Source organism: Homarus americanus, unplaced genomic scaffold (assembly GCF_018991925.1).
Source record: "Homarus americanus isolate GMGI-L3 unplaced genomic scaffold, GMGI_Hamer_2.0 scaffold48745, whole genome shotgun sequence".
NCBI classification, from domain to species: domain Eukaryota; kingdom Metazoa; phylum Arthropoda; class Malacostraca; order Decapoda; family Nephropidae; genus Homarus; species Homarus americanus.
Window position 1 is genome coordinate 4,386 of NW_024745460.1, and position 21,554 is coordinate 25,939.

A 21,554-nucleotide genomic window follows, 5' to 3' on the forward strand; every position below is an offset into this window, starting at 1 on the left:
TTGTGTGTGTGTGTGTGTGTGTGTGTGTGAAAATTAACATCTTCTATATATTTTTTGAGTAATGTCTTTCATGTCATCGTCATCATCACCACCCTCACCACCATCATCACCACCACCGTCACCACCATCCTCACCACCACTACCACCACCATCACCGCTACTACCACCACTACCATCACCACCACCACCACCATAGTATCCCAGAATTCTCCATATTACCTCAAGATTTCTTTTCCTGCAGGAGGCGGTGAAGGCGGCAGGAATGATCCCGTGGACTAACAAGGTTCCGTAAAGTCCTTTAGTTTATTGGCTCTCTCTCAGTAGTCATCTAGCATGTGTATAACGGTAGGGATATATAATGGTTCATACATAACACCAGGCAGGTTATATGACGACTGATAGGACACAGATATAATATAATCAATTTAGTACCGAAACACCAATTAGAAATGTTCTGACAAGGTGGGGGGAGATACAGCTTTTCTCTTCACCACTTGGACACACACACACACACACACAGACACACACACACACACACACACACACACACACACAGATCTCGCATGATCCTTATGTCACCCTTATTGAAATTCCATAATACGTCATTTCTCAATCTTTTGTTTACAAGATTCTGTGACGTCATAATGTAAACTTCCTTTGAGTAGTCGTATGTAATGTGTATACTTTGAAGTTTACTTGTATTTGTACTCTGAAAACTCTGTATCTGTACTCTGAAATCTCTGTACTTCTACGTGTCCCTGTACTCTGAAATCTGTCACTGTACTCTGAAATCTGTCCTGTTAACATAAGAACATAAGAAAATAAGGAGTCTGCAATGGGCCGGTTGGCCTGTGCATGGCAGCTCCTGTCGAGAGTTACTACCACTCTCTATCGTCCATGAATCTATCTAGCCTCCTTTGAAACTTCCCAGCGTTCCCGCACTTACTACAAAGTTGCTAAGCTTGTTCCACTCGTCCACCACCCTATTTGTGAACCAGTTTCTTCCTATCTCCCTCCTAAACCTAAACTTATCCAACTTAAATCCGTTGCTCCGAGTCCTATCCTGCTCGGATATTATAAGAACTTTGTCTATATCGCCTTTATTGATTCCTTTCACCCACTTAAATACTTCTATCATATCTCCCCGCACTCTTCGTCTTTCCAGGGAATGCAAGTTTAGTTTCTTTAACCTATCCTGATATGGAAGGTTTCTAAGTACCGGGTTAATAGAATGAAAATAGTATAAGAGGTGAAATAGTTGTAAATGAAATCAGGGAATGAATACTTTTCCCAGGTCGATTTAGACAGACAGCAGTGGCATTGGATCGCTTTTAACTCACATCAGGTATTCTTCATGCGGGTTTGTTTACATAGTTGAAAAAGAGCGCGGGAAAAACACCTACTCAAATAAGTGTCTTAACTTAATGTGTTACTTCAAATAAAAAAACAAAAGTACTACGCGTTGTTTTTTGCGTCAAGGGTCAAATGAGTGTTGTAAAATTGAATGTCTTTAGTTGAGTCAGATAAGAATCTAAAATAACATATTTTAGTCAATATAGAAACAATGCGAAATGAAATGAGTTATAAATAAATGAATAGATGAAATAAATGAATTAATTAATTAACTCTAGGATGAAAAAACCCGAATACAAACTTGATGATGATAATTAAATTTACGGAATAAATTTAGAAATGTATGACGATTAGAAACTTAGAAACACACTTTGGTGATTTAGATATTTATTAAAGACTGGATACGTAACAGGGATTTAGAAAAGTAATTGGTGATTGTAAATGAAAAATAATATAATACAGAATAATGATTAAAACTTCAGAAATACAAAATATAAGGAAGAGCATTACAGAAATACAGTTAAATACATAGACATACAGTATAATGTATTAAGGGAGGAAATTGTGGTATTATGACAGGTAATGAAAGAATAGTGTATAGTAAGTGAGGTTATGTTATGTTATAGTATGTTAGGTGGGGTCCCGCCCCGGTAATGACGCAGACTTCACCTCACACACTCACCTGTTGCTGACACTGACCATGTGTTACACCACCACTCGTGACCCAAATATAAACTTGAGTGGTATATATATTTTCTCTCATTTTCTCTCTTTTTTTTCAAGTCTCTCTCTCTCTCTCTCTCTCTCTCTCTCTCTCTCTCTCTCTCTCTCTCTCTCTCTCTCTCTCTCTCTCTCTCTCTCTCTCTCTCTCTCTCTCTACACCAGGTGTGAACAAAGACTGCTGTTCTTGTCACACGCACACACACACGCACACGCACACGCACACAAACACACACACACACCTGGTTAACTAAAAGCCTCAGGGAAACACCATCACCTCCTACCTTAACTTACCTAGATTTACCTGGACTTACCTGTTTGTTGTGCTTGTGTCTACGGCCTTAGTAGCATCGTAAACCTCTCTTCCTATTGGCTGCTCGTTTGGTCTGTTTTTGGTTACTTTATCTACTTTTTGCGTGTGTTGGTTTGGTTGTGTGTGTGTGTGTGTGTGTGTGAGTGAATGACATGTAAATCGTCTTCCTGTTAACGGTAAATATACCCTAGGGAAAGCGGCTCCGTTACCTGTTACAAGTTATATGTGTTTTGTTATCGTTTTGGTATCTGTTTGCTTCCTGTGTTCGTGTTTTTCCATATGTATGTCTTCATGGTATGTAACCTCTCTTGCTATTGGCTGCATGTGTTAAGGACGACACCTCGCAAATTTACTTCACTTGTTTGTCGCGATTTTGTGTTTACTTGCTCCTTGTGTTTATGTTGTTTGCATGTGTTTGTCTACGTGATATGCAAATTCTCCTTAACCTGGGGGGGAGGAGGAGGAGGGAAGGAGGTATAATCATCTACCCAAACCTGTTTTTATGATTGGTCTATTTTTGTTTTGCTTGCTGTGTTTACATTATTGACGCATGTTCTGCTACACGGTATGTGAACTCTCCTCTGATTGGCTGTGAGCAGTGGTGTTTATTTATTTTTATAACTTGTATTTTATTCTATTATTTTGTTAAGTTTATCATTGTAGTGTTTAGTGATTATATGACCCGTAAGTATATTATGTTTTGACATTTATTTGAAGATGCGGTATATACTGAACCCTGGCGCCTCGAATCTCAAACTCTGACACAACGAACCCCGAATCAATTGTTGTGACTATAAATAAGCATAAAAAATGAGGCTATAATAATTTGAAACTTCAGATCTCGGGGTTCAGGGTTCAAGGTTCAGGTTCGGAGTGTCGGGTTTCGTTAGTGAGTTCGAGCGTTGTCGTCCTTCAGCTGAGACAGGAAGCTAAGCGTGGGGGGGGGGTTGGTAACTGGAGGATTTCCTCTGATAGCTGATAATGCTTTGGTTCAACGTATGTATATAATCATTCTCTCTCTCTCTCTCTCTCTCTCTCTCTCTCTCTCTTCTCAATCCCTCCTTTGTTCCTTTCGTATTTACCATCTTCCCTCAGTTCCCTCCCACCCTTTTCTCCTCACATAGTTCCCTTCCCTACCCTCACTCCCCTCACCTTACTCATACTCAGTTCCCTGCCCTCTGTTTTCTATTATATAACCCCCATTACCCCCTCTATTCCCCCCGTACCCCCTCTATTCCCCCCTCTATTCCCCCCCTCTATTACCCCTTCCATTACCCCCCATTACCCTTCTCTTCCCATTATCTATGTCTGTCCACTCGTGCCTGGTGTGAGAGAGAGAGAGAGAGAGAGAGAGAGAAGGAAGCTGAGAAAGTGAAAGGAAAAGAGAGTTGAAATAACTTCCACTCTTGGCTCGAGCTTTTAAGTTCTTGTTGATAAAGTTGTCACGGCGCTGGTGAACTATTTTTCGTTTTTTTTTATTTCGGTTTCATTTTCTTTTTTCTTTTAATTAATTTTCGCTTTTTATTTGTTCCATTTTTCCTTTTATTCAATTTTAGTTTATTATTATTATTATTTTTTTTTTACCCTTTGTGCCCCTCTGAAAAATTCTCTCGGTGTGTCAATCGGTTAATGACTTTGGTGATTTTCTCCAATAAGTTGTCTCGATTAGTTGAAGTAGTAGTATAGTTATCTACAGTGTATTGGGGTGATTGGGTGACTCATCCCTAGTTTAGTAATGTTATACTAAAGTTAAGAATATGATGAAGATTATTATATCATTGGAGTAGTACTGGGTGAGGCATTGGTCCCTTTGCAATAATAATAATAATAATAATAATAATAATAATAATAATAATCTTTCAAGGACACAAATATAAGATGAACACAAAGATCATTCAGTCATCCATTAAATTTGGATAACGTCACTTTTTTTCGAGTACCGTATATCGTCAGAATGGTTTGTGCCCTTTTAACATGTCATGGTGTAGGGAGTTAACGTGGTGCTTAAACCTTTTAACGACGATGGGTTTAACCTTTTGAGGACGATGGTTTAAACCCCCCTGATTCGCAAAGGGTTAAACTATAGATATTTTCATTGGGAGTTGAAAGACCGTGTAACTACTTCTGAACAAGTGTGTAATGATGATGATTGCCTCTCATTATAGCCAGGCAGCCAAACCTTCTCCTCTGAAAAACACACGATGATATTCCTGTCTGTGCGTCATGGGGCGAATAAGATAACTCGAAGGACGCAATAAATTATAAGTTGCGTCATGGGGCGAATAAGATAACTCGAAGGACGCAATAAATTATAAGTTGCGTCCTGGAGTGAATAAGACAACTCGAAGGACGCAATAAGTTATAATTTTTCAAGTACAGTAGTTTGATAGTGACCTTTATAGTATACGGAGGTGAAGGAACATTTTATGACCCAGCAATGTGTTTAATTACCGGTTTACGAGTTTGATAGGATTGGAATTTATTGGGTAAAGATTTAGTCAGTACAAACATTTACTGAGGATATTGGAGCATTAGTTATACATGTTTCTATTGTATTCCCCGTGACAAGGTGAAGGGGAACACATAGGGTACAGCAGGAGTAGAGATGATTGGAAACATGTTTAGATTTTGACCTTCTATCGTACTCATAAGAATTATATTACTTGCTGTATTAATCGATTACCCGCAGGTTACTCCCAACCCTGGCGGATACTTGACAGTCCTCTCCTAATAAACAAACCAAATTTGTGAATATATAAATAATAAATGTTTTATCTCTCTTGCAGGAGGCATTGAAGGCAGCGAGTGAGCTGGACTGGTCTGGAATGCTGGAAAACGGCGGACTGGGCGGTGCTGCTGGGGTGGTACTCAACGACAGGCTCATGACGGAGGCCTCCCTAGGGGTCATCTCCCAGCTGAGCTCCCTGGGGTCCCTGGGGTCACTCAGCACCATCCTAGCGGCCCATCAACAGGAAACACCCACAGTCAAGGTCGAGCACTCCTACAGTCTGACTGCTGACCGGGGGGAACCTGGCTCTCCTCTCTCAGGTAGGTGTTGGCTCTCTCTCTCTCTCTCTCTCTCTCTCTCTCTCTCTCTCTCTCTCTCTCTCTCTCTCTCTCTCTCTCTCTCTCTCTCTCACATCGATAATATAAAGTGTCACGATAAGCTAAATACGTCACACCTTTTGTTGATGTTGGAAGGTCTATTGAGTCTGGTGTTTGAACCCACCCGAATCACCCGACTCGCCTAACCCACCCTACCCACCCAGATCACTTGACCCACCCAAATCACCTGACCCACCCAACTCACCTGAGACCCACCTGACCTGACTCTTTGCCTGAGACGAGGTTTGAGGTCCCCACCCATCCCGTGACCGCCCCCTCACCCCCCACCCTCATTCATTCTCCAGAAAAACTGTCAAGAGTTAAGACTTGAATGAGTTTGTGTTTGTTCAGGACCGAAATTAGTTTCATTGGATGTTATTGATTGTTAGTGGAATAATGGGGTGATTTTTGGGTGATTAGGAAGATATGCGTTTATTAGGGGAATTTATTTGCTTGTCCAGGGGCGGTGGGGAGGGGGGGGGGAATATTTTTCTTTGGTATGCTTGCGGGGGTCGAAGCTTCATATCATCCCCGGTATATATTTTTTCCCATACATTATGCTGTTGAAGTATTTTATTATAATTATCTTTCAGTCTTATTTTAGAGTTATTTATATAATATCTTTTACTAGAAACATTCTCTCTTATATTTTACAGTTGGTTAGGTTAGGTTTTATTCTTTCGTTTTTCAATATTGTAATTTTTTTTTCCTAAACGTTGAATATCTCAATTTCTGGCGCGGTTGTTGAGTACTAATTGTTGGACAATAATCACAGGTTGCAATTTTAAGCGAACTCATTCTGCCCTGTGGAGATGGAGATGAGATGTACCTGTGCATACTTTCCTCCATGGCCAATTAGTGGTGAGGTGAACACGCCGCCGCCCCACCCCATCCCGCCCTCCACCCTCTCAGTTCTTGATGTTATTGTGGTCATTACCTCAGTGTTGACTTGAGGCCACGCGTCACGGTAATGTCTCATGGTGACCTCACGATCTTCTGTTAACCTCATGACCTCACGACCTCCTGTTGACCTCATGACCTCATACTGACCTCACGCTAACCTCACGACCTCCTGTTTACCTCATACTGACCTCACGACCTCCTGTTGACCTCATGACCTCATACTGACCTCACGCTAACCTCACGACCTCCTGTTGACCTCACGCTAACCTCACGATCTCCTGTTGAGCCTCCTTACTGACCTCACGCTAACCTCACGACCTCCTGTTGACCTCCTGACCTCCTGTTGACCTCGACCTCCTGTTGACCTCTTGCTGCTCCTCCGACCTCCATACTGACTCCCTGCTCTGGCCTCCTGTTGACCTCATACTGACCTCACGACCTCCTGTTGACCTCATACTGACCTCAGGACTCCATACTGAGCTCGATAATTAAATGCCCATCACCTTACACCACCCCTGGCTATTTCCTCTCACAAGTCTTACCCACTATATTTCCTGCCACCCTTAAGCCCTGCCGCCCACATTTCCAGCCACCCACGCATTCTACCACCTACAGCCCTAGCCGCCCCGCTTACAGCCACCTCTGCCACCACCCACAAGCCAGCCACCCCATCACCACCTCACATTTACCTACAAGCCTTGCCGCCCACATTTCCAGCCTCATTCTACCCTACCTTACACCCACACATTCTACCACCTACAAGCCCTGCCGCCCACATTTCCAGCCACCCACACATTCTACCACCCACAAGCCTTGCCGCCCACATTTCCTGCCACCCACACATTCTACCACCCACAAGCCCTGCCGCCCTACAGGTACACACGCCAAGCTTGCGGGTGTTACCACGTGAGGAACTCGTTCTTGTGCTGGGGGCAAGAAGGCTGTACTAAGAGGCTCACGAGTCTTCCAGTAACTCTCTGACTCTTACGGTGCCCCTCAAAGGCTCCTAGTATCTCCCAAAGGCTCATAGTATCTCCCAAAGGCTCCCAGTATCTCCCAAAGGCTCCTCTTAACTTCTCTAGGCTCCCACTGTCTCCCTAAGGCTACCTATGAGACTTCTTTTGAATGATCCCTTCTGGAGATGAGATGCTTGGGTGAGATCTTTGCCCTACACAAGAACCCTGAAGAGTCAGGTCCTTTGAAGAATATTGGAGTCATAAGTCAGGTCCTTTCAAAGATACTGGAGCCATAAGTCAGGTCCTTTCAAAGATACTGGGGCTATAAGAGTCAGGTCACATGAAGGATACTGATCTCACTGTGACAGGTCAGCTGAGGTCAACTTGGAGGTCTGTGGTAGGAGTTAAGACCTGGTTGTTGTTTTGGTAGGTATGATCCTTCCTTCTTGCTGTAGTGAAGTTTATATGGCCTAATGTGGTGGTAATGTCGGTCTTTTATGGTGTCAAATTTGTCCTGTTATGGTGTTATGATGGTGTTGTCCCAATATATGTTGTGGTTAGGTTAGGTATGGTATCACTTGCTTGCTGTATATAGTTTAGTAGTTTATTGACAAAAGTATAAATACATGGTAAATATATACAATAGAATTCAAAATATATCAGTCCAACAAAATATTTTAAATCAAAACAAGTAAGGGACGATTTCAAACTTAACTATAGATTCCTAGTACCTCATGTACAGTAGCTAAAACAGCTATCTATGCAGGTGGGGGTCGATATGCTCCTAAATTTTACGTGTGATTAGTGACAGCCCTCATATACCAAAATTTATCGTCCATGGTCTCGTATTGTTTCCCACAAAGTATGCACAGATAGTTGTTTTAGCTACTGTACATCATTACATAATTCAGGCACATATACATTTTCATTTAAGAGTGTACTGATACTGGAGAAAGTCAACATATGAGACCTTTCACGACAATATGCAGAGAGCGTACAATCTATCAACACGAGTCGGTCACTTTGTAAATGACTGTCTTTGCACTGACATACTCTCAACCCTGCTGGTGTGCGACTCGCTGTGAAAATCCAGGATAAATTTCTTACTTAAGTATACCTCATGCACTGTCATAAAAGGGTTTAGATCAGATATGCAAATTTTTGTAGCACTTATTGATCGTGGCTTCACTTGCTGTCTGGTGCAAAAACTATCCACTATCCATTTTTCCAGAGTCGGTGAACCAAGCTTCGAGTTACAAGTACCTGGGGGGGTATAGCTTACATTAATTCCCTCTATCGTCAGACAAAGTTGATCTCTTTCTTGGCCGTTAACCACACAAAAATAGTATTATTTTATCACAATTCCATAGTCTACAATATTTTGATACGGTGCTGAGTTTCTTTTTACACATCTCCCTATTTGTTGTCAGTATTAAATTTAGAGGAACATAAGTTGGTGATAGTGAACAGATGGTGAATAGAAGCTGTTGAGAGTGACGCAAAGAGACATGATGTTGTCTTCATTATCAAGCACCTGGTGTTTCCGCTCTTAAGTAATTAATTCACCTTTTGAGATTCTTCGCCTCATACACATTTTACGTCGAGATTTACACCAGCAAAAATATTACGGTGTGTGTGTGTGTGTGTGGAGAGGACAGTAGTTGTGGTAGCGTGGCGTGTACCCTTGAGACAGTAGCCCCGTGGTGGTGGTGGCTGGGTTTAGGAGCAGTACCTCAAGGGTTGTGGTCGACCCCAGGGCGTTAGTACCTTGTCCTTCTTCCCTGCCTGGCCTGCTGCAGCTGTTATGTGGGAACTCTCTCTCTCTCTCTCTCTCTCTCTCTCTCTCTCTCTCTCACAATATTTAGGTAACATTAGTTGTTCCAGCAGCTGTAAACTTGCCTTATTGCTGATTGACTCGCTCGTTCACTGACAAATTAATTTCAACATGAAAGCAGCAGCACACAAGGAACATGTACTTCTTCAGGGGCTGACCCAGGAATATCAAAAGGGGGGTCCAAGAAGTTTTGGGTGAGGGAACTTGGCCAGCAAAGCGAGCCCATCCAGCTGGGCATTTTGAGGCCATGTGCACTTAATATTAGGAGATATTCTGAAGTTAATATTAATTACTTATAACTATACAAAAATACCTGAGTACAAAACTGCATTAAAGAAGTATTGGAATTTCTGATGAAAAGGGGGGCGGTGGACCCCCAGGACCCCCTGAAATCCGCCCTTGTTGTCCATTTCAAAAGTTGATCCTTTCCAGAAAGGATTATATATATATATATATATATATATATATATATATATATATATATATATATATATATATATATTCTTGTGTTGACGATGATCAGTTTCCGGAGTGACTTGCTCAAGGTTAAGTTCTATTAATAAACGTTCTTACTGGTGAGAGAAATCATGTTGGATAGTGTACACAGTGAAGAGAACAACACACACACACGCACACCGTTGTTAAAGTTGAAGAACATCATATTAGGATTGTCAGGTAAACAAGGCTTCTGAAATTCATACACAAGTCAGTTACAAATGAAATTTTACTTTGTGATTAAAATATCTCTAAATATGAACGTCAGTTTTGCCGGGTTTTTTTTTTTGCATTATTATTAATATTTGTTATATACCGTCAGCTCCCGTTTAACACACACTTTAGGACCAGAAGGCTGTACAGTACTGAGGAACATGAGGAACGTGTTGTGTGTGGCAGTTTGTCCTCTCGCCGCCAGGGGGCTATCAGTCTTCTTAGCTAAAACACATTATTAATTGACCAACTCTTTAAAAACTTCTCCTCTTATCCCTGTTCTGTCCACAACATCGCGTTAGGGGTGTCGTTAGAGGCACCTGGGTTTCTAACAACATAACAGTGAGTGACAAACGTGAGTGAATACGGATGATGGCGCGGAAAAAAACTCATCCTAGAGGAGATTTTTTTCTCGCCCATACACTCCTTCATTCGCAGTCAATCATCCATTTGATACTAGTGCTGAGGACCCGCCAAGTGCAGCACCTCGCCCGGCCCCGCCCCGTCTACAGCTGTCACCTTCACCCTCGGCCGGGTCCTCCTCTAAATTACAGTCATTTGAAATCAAAGTATATTTTAGAGCCGATCCTTGTACCATATTTGTATTACTCATGAACCTGTGTTAAACCAGATTATATTGATTGTAACGCCGAGTAAATTTTTTGATCAGCATTACAACCACAGCTTTTTTTTTCTTCGTATTCTTGAGGTTGTGTTTAAATGCGATTGTTTATAGCGAATCCTTAATCACGCGGTAATAACAGTTGTTAGTGGCGCAGGGACCATTGTTGTGGGGCAGACTGGAGGGGAGAGTCCTTGTCTTGTCACCACTCGGCACGGTGTTTGTGGCTCAGTATTACAGTGACAATGAGCCAGACTGCTGTACATTGCCCACGGGGGTCACCAAATTGCTGTCCTGTCCACACTTCTTTTTTTATTTTTCGTGAGGTGGCAATACAGGGTAAGACTCGCGAGCCAGGAGTTAAATTCCTTTTGTTCCGCCAATCACCTCAAGAACCTCCGGGCGTGTCACCTGTCCCACACACCTGCAATTATCACATTTTTACATCCCCAGGTGTGTGTCTTAGTGGTTGATTCTCCCCCTCATGTTATTGTTAAGTGTTATTAGTGTATATTGACTCGTGTTTTATGACGTACTGACCCAGTGCATGGTTTACTGTATGGTTGTTTATCAGTTGTGGTGTGACCTAACCCAACCTAACCTAACCAAACCACACACACACACACACACACACACACACACACACATCTAACTAAACGTAACTTAATCTAAAAATGATACTCTTGACTTATTTATCAATAGGCTTGTCATTGCGTCTTATTTGTGTACAGTTCAACACAGCGAGGTATCATGGAGAGCTTATTAATGTACTGATACACTCTATCCGGTGTAGTGAATTGAAACAGTTTATTTGGCCGGAAAAACACAGATACAGAGTGGATAATAATAACAATATTAACATGGCTGAGCCAGTTGAGAACCTGAGCTCTCTTTTAGGCACCTGATATATGCGATACATTTATCTCAAGGAAGTATTATGTAACATTTAGTATCATCTGGAATAGTAAAATAGCATGGTGGTAATAAGAACATCTCTTAATGTTACCACGGTTATCACTTCAATATTTATTTATTTTATTTATTATTTTATTTTATTTTTGTATTTATATTATAAGTATATACATAAATTACAGTGGAATTGAAAACATAAGTATAATGGGGGAGCAGTACAACCTGGGCTGTACAGTAATAAGGTTGAACAAGAGGACAGAGCTGTCAGGATTATGTCTAGTTGGCAATTATGTTTATTGCAATGGTAATTACTTATCTATTTACATGATAATTTCCGATAAAACGGATTTGGTGGTACAATAAAAGCAGGTACTGTAAATATAGTAGGTGTTACAAGAAATATTAATACTTAGACAATAGATATTTTTTTAGAGATTATTTAAAGGAAGGGAGCGTAGTCTTTGCTGGGATGGGTGGGGGTAAGTTGTTCCACACCTTCACACCGTGATATTTTATGGAGGTCTGGGACTGAGAGGAGCGCATGGGGGGTGGTCTTAGTAGCTCTGGGTGCCTTAAGTTGTATCTCTGATTATTCCGGAACTGGAAGTAATTATTGTCAAGCAAGTGATTGATAGATTTGTAAACAAAGAGGGCACAGCAGTATGTGTTAATATCTTCGAATTTTAAAATTTTCAATATAGCAAATTTTTCGTTTGTGTGATGTTTTTTTTCAAGTAGGTCATTGTCCGTACAACCCTATTTTGTGCAGTAACCAGAGATTGTGTTTTTGAAGAGCCAGAGGCCCCCCATAGTGTGTGTGTCTCGGTGTAGGGAGAGGGTGTTGTGACGGTGGTGGGAGTTAGGGTGTGTGACGGTGGTGGGAGGTGGGTGTGGGGTGTGGTGGGGAAGTGAGGTGGCGGTGGTAGGTGGAGATGTGACGGTAGGAGGTGTGACGGTGGGAGAGGTCTGACGGTAGGTGTGATGGTAGGGGGTGTGACGGTGGGAGAGGTCTGACGGTAGGTATGACGGTAGGAGGTGTGACGGTAGGAGAGGAGATATGTTATACGTGGTGAGCGTCACTCACCTCAGGCCGGGATAATTACAGTGAGACAGGTAATGGAAAGGTTCGTCTGGTGTTACGCTTGTTCACGGCTCCTGCACCCGCGTACAATGTGTGTGTGTGTGTGTGTGTATGTGGAGTCCTCTGGTGGTGGGTGTACGTATTACAAGTCTTGAGAAAACACGTAATTTTTTTAGGATTTTGACAAGGTGTGTGTGGTGACGTGAGAAGGCGAGAGAGAGAGTGGGCCAAATAAGGGCCTTTAACCTAGCCAGAGGTGAAGTCATTCCTACCCGTGCTCGCTACTGCTGCCTATCCCTTCATTACACCCTGTCCACCACCCCCCACCATTATCACCCCACCACATAACAACGACCCACCCTAGGCACCCCTCGCCCCTGCCTTGTCTTACTCGAATTATAAGACTTTTTTTCTTTCAGTTTTTTGCAATTTTTCCTTTTATATATTTTTTGTTTCATTGTTTCTCTCTCTCTCTCTCTCTCTCTCTCTCTCTCTCTCTCTCTCTCTCTCTCTCTCTCTCTCTCTCTCTCTCATGACATTTGCCAGTAAGGTGATCCATGGTGATAACATAACACAGTGATAACATGACACAGTGATAACATAACACAGTGATAACATGACACAGTGATAACATGACACAGTGATAACATTGACACAGTGATAACATGACACAGTGATAACATGACACAGTGATAACATAACACAGTGATAACATGACACAGTGATCACAAACAGTAGCTACCAATAACATAACTTACTACCACACACACACACACACACACACACACACACACACACACACACACACACACACACACACACACACACACACACACACACACACACACACACACACACACACACTACCCATCTACAGCTGCACTCTCAGGAACTTATCGCGGGATGAATGGAAGTTGTAATACATTTCATCTCTTTAGCTCACAGGAGAAAATTATATATATTTTTTCCTCACTAATAGCTGGATGGCTGGTGGGTAAGGGGGCTGCCTCCGGGCCACAGGAATAATTGTTACCTGTTTGGTTGTGAGATAAAGAGAAGGTCATCCCATTATTTTGCTCCTTGTGGTATTTTTGTAGCACTTTCTTACCCCTTGTGGTATTTTTGTAGCACTTTCTTGTCCCTTGTGGTATTTTTAAGCACTTTTATGGCAATGCATTTATAAGGGATTGAATACTTTATGGCAATACATTTATAAGGGATTGAATATTTTATGGCAATACATTTATAAGGGATCGAATACACCACAAGAGATAATTTTCCAAAGACAATAAATAATATAATCATCCTAATAATTCTTGTATAATCCTCTTGTGTCAAATATAATCACCCTATTAACTCGTCTATAATCCTCTTGTGTCAATTGATGAATATAAATCATGATATTAATTAGAAGACGTATTCATACTGAGCCGATTATAAGCGTCTTGTGTGGAGGGATCATATGTACCCATCTGCCGGGAGGAAGAGGCGAGTGTTCCCCTTATGGAAATTTTATGAAAAAACACAGACGTTTCTATTTAGTCAACAATACACTGGTGATGTCACTGCTCTCTCCTATTGCCAGGACAAAGGAGGAAAACGATAGAGCGTGTGTGTGTGTGTGTGTGTGGGTGGTTTTATTTTTCGAAGTTGTGTTTTATGTTTGGTTAGGTTAGATGACTGATGTAGCCAGAACACTAAATATTAACAACAACAACAACAATAATAACAATAATAATAACAATAATAATAGCAGCAACAACAACAATAACACCAATAACAACAACAACACCACCAACAATAATAACAACAACAGGTAATCTCGTTCTCACACTTGATACACACACACACACACACACACACACACACACACACACACACACACCAAGGAACATAAAAGTCACGAGTAACAACGATACCAGATAGGTCATGACCCCTTGATGAGTCCTTGTGAAGGTCCTGGTTATGTGTTTACAACGTGATGATGTAAATAAAAATAAAATCAAACCATTAAGAAATATTTGCTGTGCAGAGACAAAGAGACTACTTGAATTCCGACAGGTATAAGATCGTAATGTACACTGACACAGGCTATTGAAGGTGACAGGTGTTTGGGGCCTTCAGGTCTGTTGTAGTGGAAATTTTTGAGAAATATTATGAAAAATCTGAGAAATATTGGGAAAAATCTGAGAAATATTGGGAAAAATCTGAGAAATATTGGGAAAATCTGAATTTGACTTTTAGGGTAAATCTGAAAGTCTGAATCTAGCTGAAGGTGTTAATCTGAAGAAAAAAAATCTGAATCTGGCTGAAGGGGTAAATCTGAATGAGTCTGAATCTGATTAAAGGAGGTAAATCTGAAGTAAAAATCTAAATCTGACTTAAACCATAACCTGTTCTGCCACGTAATTAGACACAGTAACAATCTTTAACGTGATAATAATCTACAACTCGTATTTCTTAAAGAGATTTTGAAAAGGAAAAATATATAACTTTTTTTCCTTTTCTTTCCACATTTTTTCCCTTCAAGATACATCAGGAAAAAAAAATATCTAACAAAGTATTTCATTCGTCTTCTTATGGACAAAAGTTTGAAAGTAAGAAAAAATATGCAACGTTTTCATTTATTTTTATCCTTTTAAGCAAGTCAGAAATTAAATAATAAATATAATGGGGAAATTAGACGATATGAACTCGCCATGGGGGGGTGAGAGGGGAAGGGTGAACAATGCAAGGTGTTCACTTCATGTCGAGAGATAATTTGCTAGTTCAGGTGGAGAGAGAGAGAGAGAGAGAGAGAGAGGCTGAGGAGTAGCAGGCGGGGGAAAAACTCTGTTGAATCTCGCCGCTGTTGCATTACTGAACAAAGAAAACAACAGATGAATGAACCTCATGACCGTGTGTCCGTATTAGCGTAGGTACTGTACACACACACACACACACACACACACACACACACACACACACACACACACACACACACAAGACCAAACACAACACTCAACACTTTGCTTCAGTCTAAGATGCCTGGTCTGGTGCTTAGATTACAGCGGGTTAGTTATAATTGATAGGATTAGCCAGGGGTCACGGGTCAAACAACAGCTGCAGCTTATTATAAGGAAGAGCTATCTTATTGGTCCACACCTACCAGCATCCCAGTAGAGTAGCCGGCTGATTGGTCCACACACCTACCAGCATCCCAGTAGAGTAGCCGGCTGATTGGTCCACACACCTACCAGCATCCCAGTAGAGTAGCCGGCTGATTGGTCCACACCTACCAGCATCCCAGTAGAGTAGCCGGCTGATTGGTCCACACCTTACCAGCAGTTAGCCGGCATCCCAGTATTGATTGGTCCACACACCTACCAGCATCCCAGTAGAGTAGCCGGCTGATTGGTCCACACCTACCAGCATCCCAGTAGAGTAGCCGGCTGATTGGTCCACACCTACCAGCATCCCAGTAGAGTAGCCGGCTGATTGGTCCACACCTGCCAGAGTCTTTTATGAATGAACTTGTGTTGGTGGTGACCTCATCTGACCCCTTGGTACATATTACTAAACGTGTACCTTCCGGGAAGAATTTTATAACCTTATGTAGTTTTGTATGCATTTATTCACGTGTAAAAGACATTTATTTACGTATGTTTAATAATTATTGTATATCCTCATTGTAACTAGTGGTTAAAGGTTCATTCAGTGTTCTTAGGAAGTTAAACCATCGTCCTCAAATGTTTTTAATTAAACGCTGTCGTCAAAGGATTATTAAACCATCGTCCTCAAAGAATAACTTATATTTCTCTCGTGATAATAGGCGGCTTCTGGTCACACCTCAGGGCTGTTATGTGAAGTATTTGGATACGCTAGAGAAACACTTTACTTGGCGTACAGATTAATGCAAGGGTAAAAGGTGAAGACATCTCACTATGCTGTAATTAGTACGTCAGGTTATGTTAGGTTACTGTATGTTAGGTTAGTGCTTAGGGTTACTGCTGATATAAAGGTGTATTAAATGTTATCTGTTTCTTGGTGTTTCATATGTTTATTCTTTTTTCAAATTCTTCCTTATTTTCTTTGTCTATTCCTCTCTTCGTCCTGAATGTTAGTGTTTTCTTCTCTTCTTCCCTGTTTCCTCATTCGTAAGCGTAACTGTCTCTCCCACCCTGTACTGTAATTTAGAATTTCCCTCCTTCCTCCTCTTTCTTCTCCATCTCCCTCCTATGCCTCCTCCTCCTCCTCTCTCTCCTCTCCCCGTACCTAGATGCTCCCCTTATCTCCATTACCAGCGTTATCTGCCCCCTCCCTCCCCCCAACCACCAGGAAGTATAGACAAAGTGTAAAATCATATCACTGTTTCTTCATATCTGTCCACCCCACCTCCCTTGTGCTAGATAAAAAGGCGGTGATTTCAGTTTTGTGTTGTGATGTGTCGAGTCGCAGCGCTGAATATAAGGTTATATATATATTTTCACTCTCCCAAACGGACCCTCTCCCTCTCCCTATCCCTCTCCCTCTCCCTCGGCACTTTCTCTCCCACACTCTCCCACACAGCGGGGATTGTGGCGCCTCGGGTGGTGATGCTTCCTGTGGTCGACCTGTTACGAAAGGTCACGTCTTGGCCGCTCACAACCAACGCTAAATAAGGCTTCCATAAATGATCGTAAAACTGAGTATATTTGTAAATTATTTTATCGTAGAAGTGAAACTAACGTCTGATTGATATGATAAGGAGTTGAGTGATGATTTATATAATAATGAGATGCCTGAAGGATTTTTATTGATTATCATTTCATTTTATTGTTGGTCATATTTTTTAATGAGAGAATATTGTTGAAAAAAAATCTACCCATCAGTCGTCTTGGTAAGAAATAAGCGAGTGTATATTTACATAGTTTCACATATTTCTCTTAACATTTCAACCTCGCCCATTACTTTTAAAACAGATTGCTCTTGTTAGTGCTGGAGGCGTCGCTCTTGCCGCTAATTTATCTCAGTATTCATCGGTGAAAAGGTTTTCGTTCAGTGTCACATGAGTGTTCTGACCGCCATGACTCGTGTCCCCTGTGGCCTGTCCTGCACCAACACTGGCTGGCCCCGTCACCTGCCTCTTGCTCCCATTCGCCGATTTTCTTGTGTCAGTCAACACCATTGTGACTAATTGACGTTATTGTGGTGTAAATACGACGTGTAATGGACTGAAACATGCTGTGAGGAGGACCCGGTTGGTCGTCATTACCAGCAGGAACGACACGTGCCGCGGGTACTCCTTCCCTGCCAGGTGTCACCAACCTCCTCGACTAAACCTATTTCCGCAAGTTTGAATACTCGTAAAACTTTTCTGTTTCACTAAATAACTGTTAAAGTGACTATTAACTGGAGTTATTTAAGTTAATATATTGCAAACAAACTTCCCTACGTTGATATATATTACACGTACTCGTAAACGTAGCCATCCAACAGTCGCCACAAGAACGTACCGAAGACAAGCCTCCTTCGCCTCTCAAAATTTTCCACATTTCTTGTTGAATAAACTTTGCGTTATGTTCCCACGCCCCTACAAGGAGTGCGGGAGATGTTTGAGTGCAATAGAGGGTGTGGAGGAGGGGTGGTTGCCGTGGAGAAGCTGTCGTTGACCTGGTGGTAAGGTGTGGTGGTTGGCAAGGACACAGGCGCCTTCAGGTGAGCCCTTAAGACCGCCCGCCACATTTTGCTGACCCTCCGCTCCGGGCTGGGCTGATCCAGGGGGCCTCACACATTTGTTATTACCACCGCTTGACAACAACTAATTGCTCCTGTCACGCGGTACTCACATGTAATTGAGCATTTTTTCTTCGCCACTGGGAATGCTTGTTAGCTGTTGACTTTACCACTGTCGTACGCTACTGGGCGCTTTCCTCTCCTCTCTGGTCTCTTTCATAACTCCAAGCTAAGTATCCCTGGGGGTAATAGCCCTGGATAACCTGATCATTACTTTAAGTTTTAAGAAAATTGAATACTGAAGAACAAGTCTCTGCGATTTGCCTCACTGTAGCCTACTGTTAAGGGATATAAATATAAATCCATTATCCTCCAGGCGGAAGAACTTAGTGATTACAAGCGGTTAATTTAGTGTGTTCCTTAACGAGTAATTTCTCTTATTTCATCTGGTTAAGAGACAACATCCGGGGCAATAACTTATCATACTCGTATACTTTAGGTTAATATATTATACTTGGTGAGTCAACTTATAGTACTCTTTGCGGTACAAGTTATAGTACTCGAGTACTCGGGATGGGCTCACTTCACGCTGAGTCGTGCCCGTGATCATATTCCACAGTTTAAGTTATTGAGCAGATTAGGAAAGAAATCGACTTCATTATGGCTCTTGGCATCAACAAATTTATCTCATCAAACATATTTTTATCAGGTGATTACCGTAATGTCTCTGACCTAGTAAGAAGTATACGCTCATATAATATCTAACACACACACACACACACACATTTTAACCTTTTGAGTGCTGTACTTTTTTCATTAAACCATTGATAATAATTACTATTTCTATTATTTCTTTCATCTGTCGCCACTGACCACCAGTTCACCTCCAACAATTACGTCACTACTGTTGCAGTCATGAATGGTCGAGCGGGCTGACGGTCCACCCAGGGGAGCCATTGTCGTGTACTGGGCTGGTGGTCGTGCTGGGGCTAGTGGTCGTGCTGGGGCTGATGGTCGTGCCGAAGCTAGGGGTCGTGTTGGGGCGAGTGGTCGTGTTGGGGATTGTGGTCGTTTTAGGGCTAGTGGTCGTACTGAGACTAGGGGTCGTCCAGGGCTGACTGTAAAGTGGCTGGTGACCACAGACAGGTAGCGGCTATTCCAAGACCATCCAGCAGACGAGTGTGTGTGTAACACAGCCTCTGGTACAACCTGACGTGACACAACCGACTTTTAAGCTATGTAAGTGAGGTATGGACAACCCCCGGTCAGGTTGTCGACCCGCTGAAGGCCTTCGAGGCTTGAATTCCCTACACCGCTGAGTGTCGCAACCTGTGTGTTACAATACTTTAAATAGTAATGTACGGTGCCCTCTTTAACACGACCTCGGGCAGACACTTCCACCTTCCCCCAGACTGACACACACATAGAGCAACAGTCAAGGTATTCACAAGAGAGAATATTTTACCTGTGTGTCTTGATGCAGGGTTGGGACACTCACGGTGAGATCCTGTAGAGTATAGTAGGTGGACGGAGGGAGTCTCATGTCACGCTTGTATTCCCTCCTTTCTCCCCCTGACCATTTGTTTGATGATGCTGTTATAACTTGTTCCGGGTGACTCTCTCTCTCTCTCTCTCTCTCTCTCTCTCTCTCTCTGAATGTGTTATTTTAATTCTAATGTTTTTTTTTGTTCTTGACCTCAATTTAGTTCCGGGTATTCATACAACTTCGCCTACGAGAAACATTGATCACGGGACCTTTGTGAACCACGACCCAACCAGCCAGCCACCTTGGGAGGAAGAAAAAACGCCCTTTTTTTGTATAATTATGTCTCGTTGAACCGTAATTGTAGTGTTTCGGTTCAATTATCATCATTTTCAATAACAGCTGAAGTCTGAGTGATTCCTCATCATCAGCCGGTAAAGTGAAGCTCTTAGTTCAGTCAGCGGCACTGCCCGTGTTTTACGTCAGCTTCAGCTTCCTGTCTCATGAAGCTTCACACGGATCGACGTAGAACTTGGTGTGAAGAGTCCTTAGGGTAGCGGTGTGTGTAATAATAATAATAATAATAATAATAATAATAATAATTAACGGTTTATTGAAAAAATTCTGCAGCTCGAAGGCTGAAAATATACATTGGACATAAATGACTTATTACATACATTGGTGGTTTAACAAAAGCCTTCATCAGAGAAAGGTAAAGGAACATACAGTGAACATACAGATTAATGTAGGTGTTGAACAGCAAACTCGTAGTGTAGTAACTCCCTCCCAGATGGTGTTAGGAGGGACCTCACGTGGTGTAGTAGTTCCCTCAGATGGTGTTATGAGGGACCTGGCGTGGTGAAGTAATTCCCTCGCAGATGGTGTTATGAGGGGCCTCACGTGGTGTAGTAATTCCCTCACAGATGGTGTTATGAGGGACCTCACGTAGTGTAGTAATTCCCTCACAGATGGTGTTATGAGGGACATGTGGTGTAGTAATTCCCTCACAGATGGTGTTATATGAGTGAGGTGTGGTCCCAGGCCTTCCTATCGTAGACGGATTAACACATCGCTGGTTGTTGTTGGGTCTCACGGGCCGTTATCACTGGGTACCTGGGACCTCACTGTGTGAAGGTTAACTTGGGTACTACTGTTACTGTTGAGTTGTTCTCACTGACTTAAGCACTGTTCACCACTGTTCACCTCTGTCCAACACTGGTTCCGTTCCTTTCCTAAATGAAATTGTAACTTCTGGCGAGAACTTGTTGATATTCCGGTGGGGAGGAGGGTTCAGGGGAGTTGGTATGGGCCAACTTAACAGTTGTGTGTGTGTGTGTGTGTGTGTGTGTGTGTGTGTGTGTGTGTGTGTGTGTGTGTGTGTGTGTGTGTGTGTGTGTGTGTATTGTCGAGTCATTATTATAGTGTGTTCATTGTATATACTGAATACACCCTTGAGACCCCACCACTACCCCAACAAGACCCCCCACCACTACCCCAACAAGACCCCCACCACTACCCCAACAAGACCCCCACCACTACTAACAAGACCCCCACCACTACCAGACGATACCCCCACCACTTAGCTTTGTCCGGGTAGGGGTGGTGAAGGGGGGGGATCTGAACGACCTTGGTGTCTGGTAGATAATACTAGTAGATGAGAACGACTTCCTGTGTGTGTGCTCATGTTTAAACAGTCATCAGAAAGGTGATTTATTTTACTCAGGTGTGTCTCGGTAAATTATGCAGAGGACGGACATCCATACACCTCAGCTTGTAAGAATCGATTCCACAACTTTGTTTTTTCTCAGGTGTTTGTACTTAAGAGTTCATATACCTTTACAATTAACTCACTACATACACTCGTACTGCA

The 21,554-nt window shown here is 42.2% G+C and overlaps 1 protein-coding gene across 1 annotated transcript in view; it reads left to right on the plus strand.

Moving 5' to 3' along the window:
* Positions 1-241: 241 nt before the first annotated feature.
* The window catches only part of LOC121878701 (cyclic AMP response element-binding protein A-like), a gene marked incomplete at its 5' end in the record, with an annotated part of 51,467 nt that continues 30,154 nt past the window's right edge, over positions 242-21,554 (plus strand). The window contains 2 exon segments of the mRNA XM_042385053.1: positions 242-283; positions 5,173-5,434. Coding sequence (XP_042240987.1) covers positions 242-283; positions 5,173-5,434 — 304 coding nt within the window.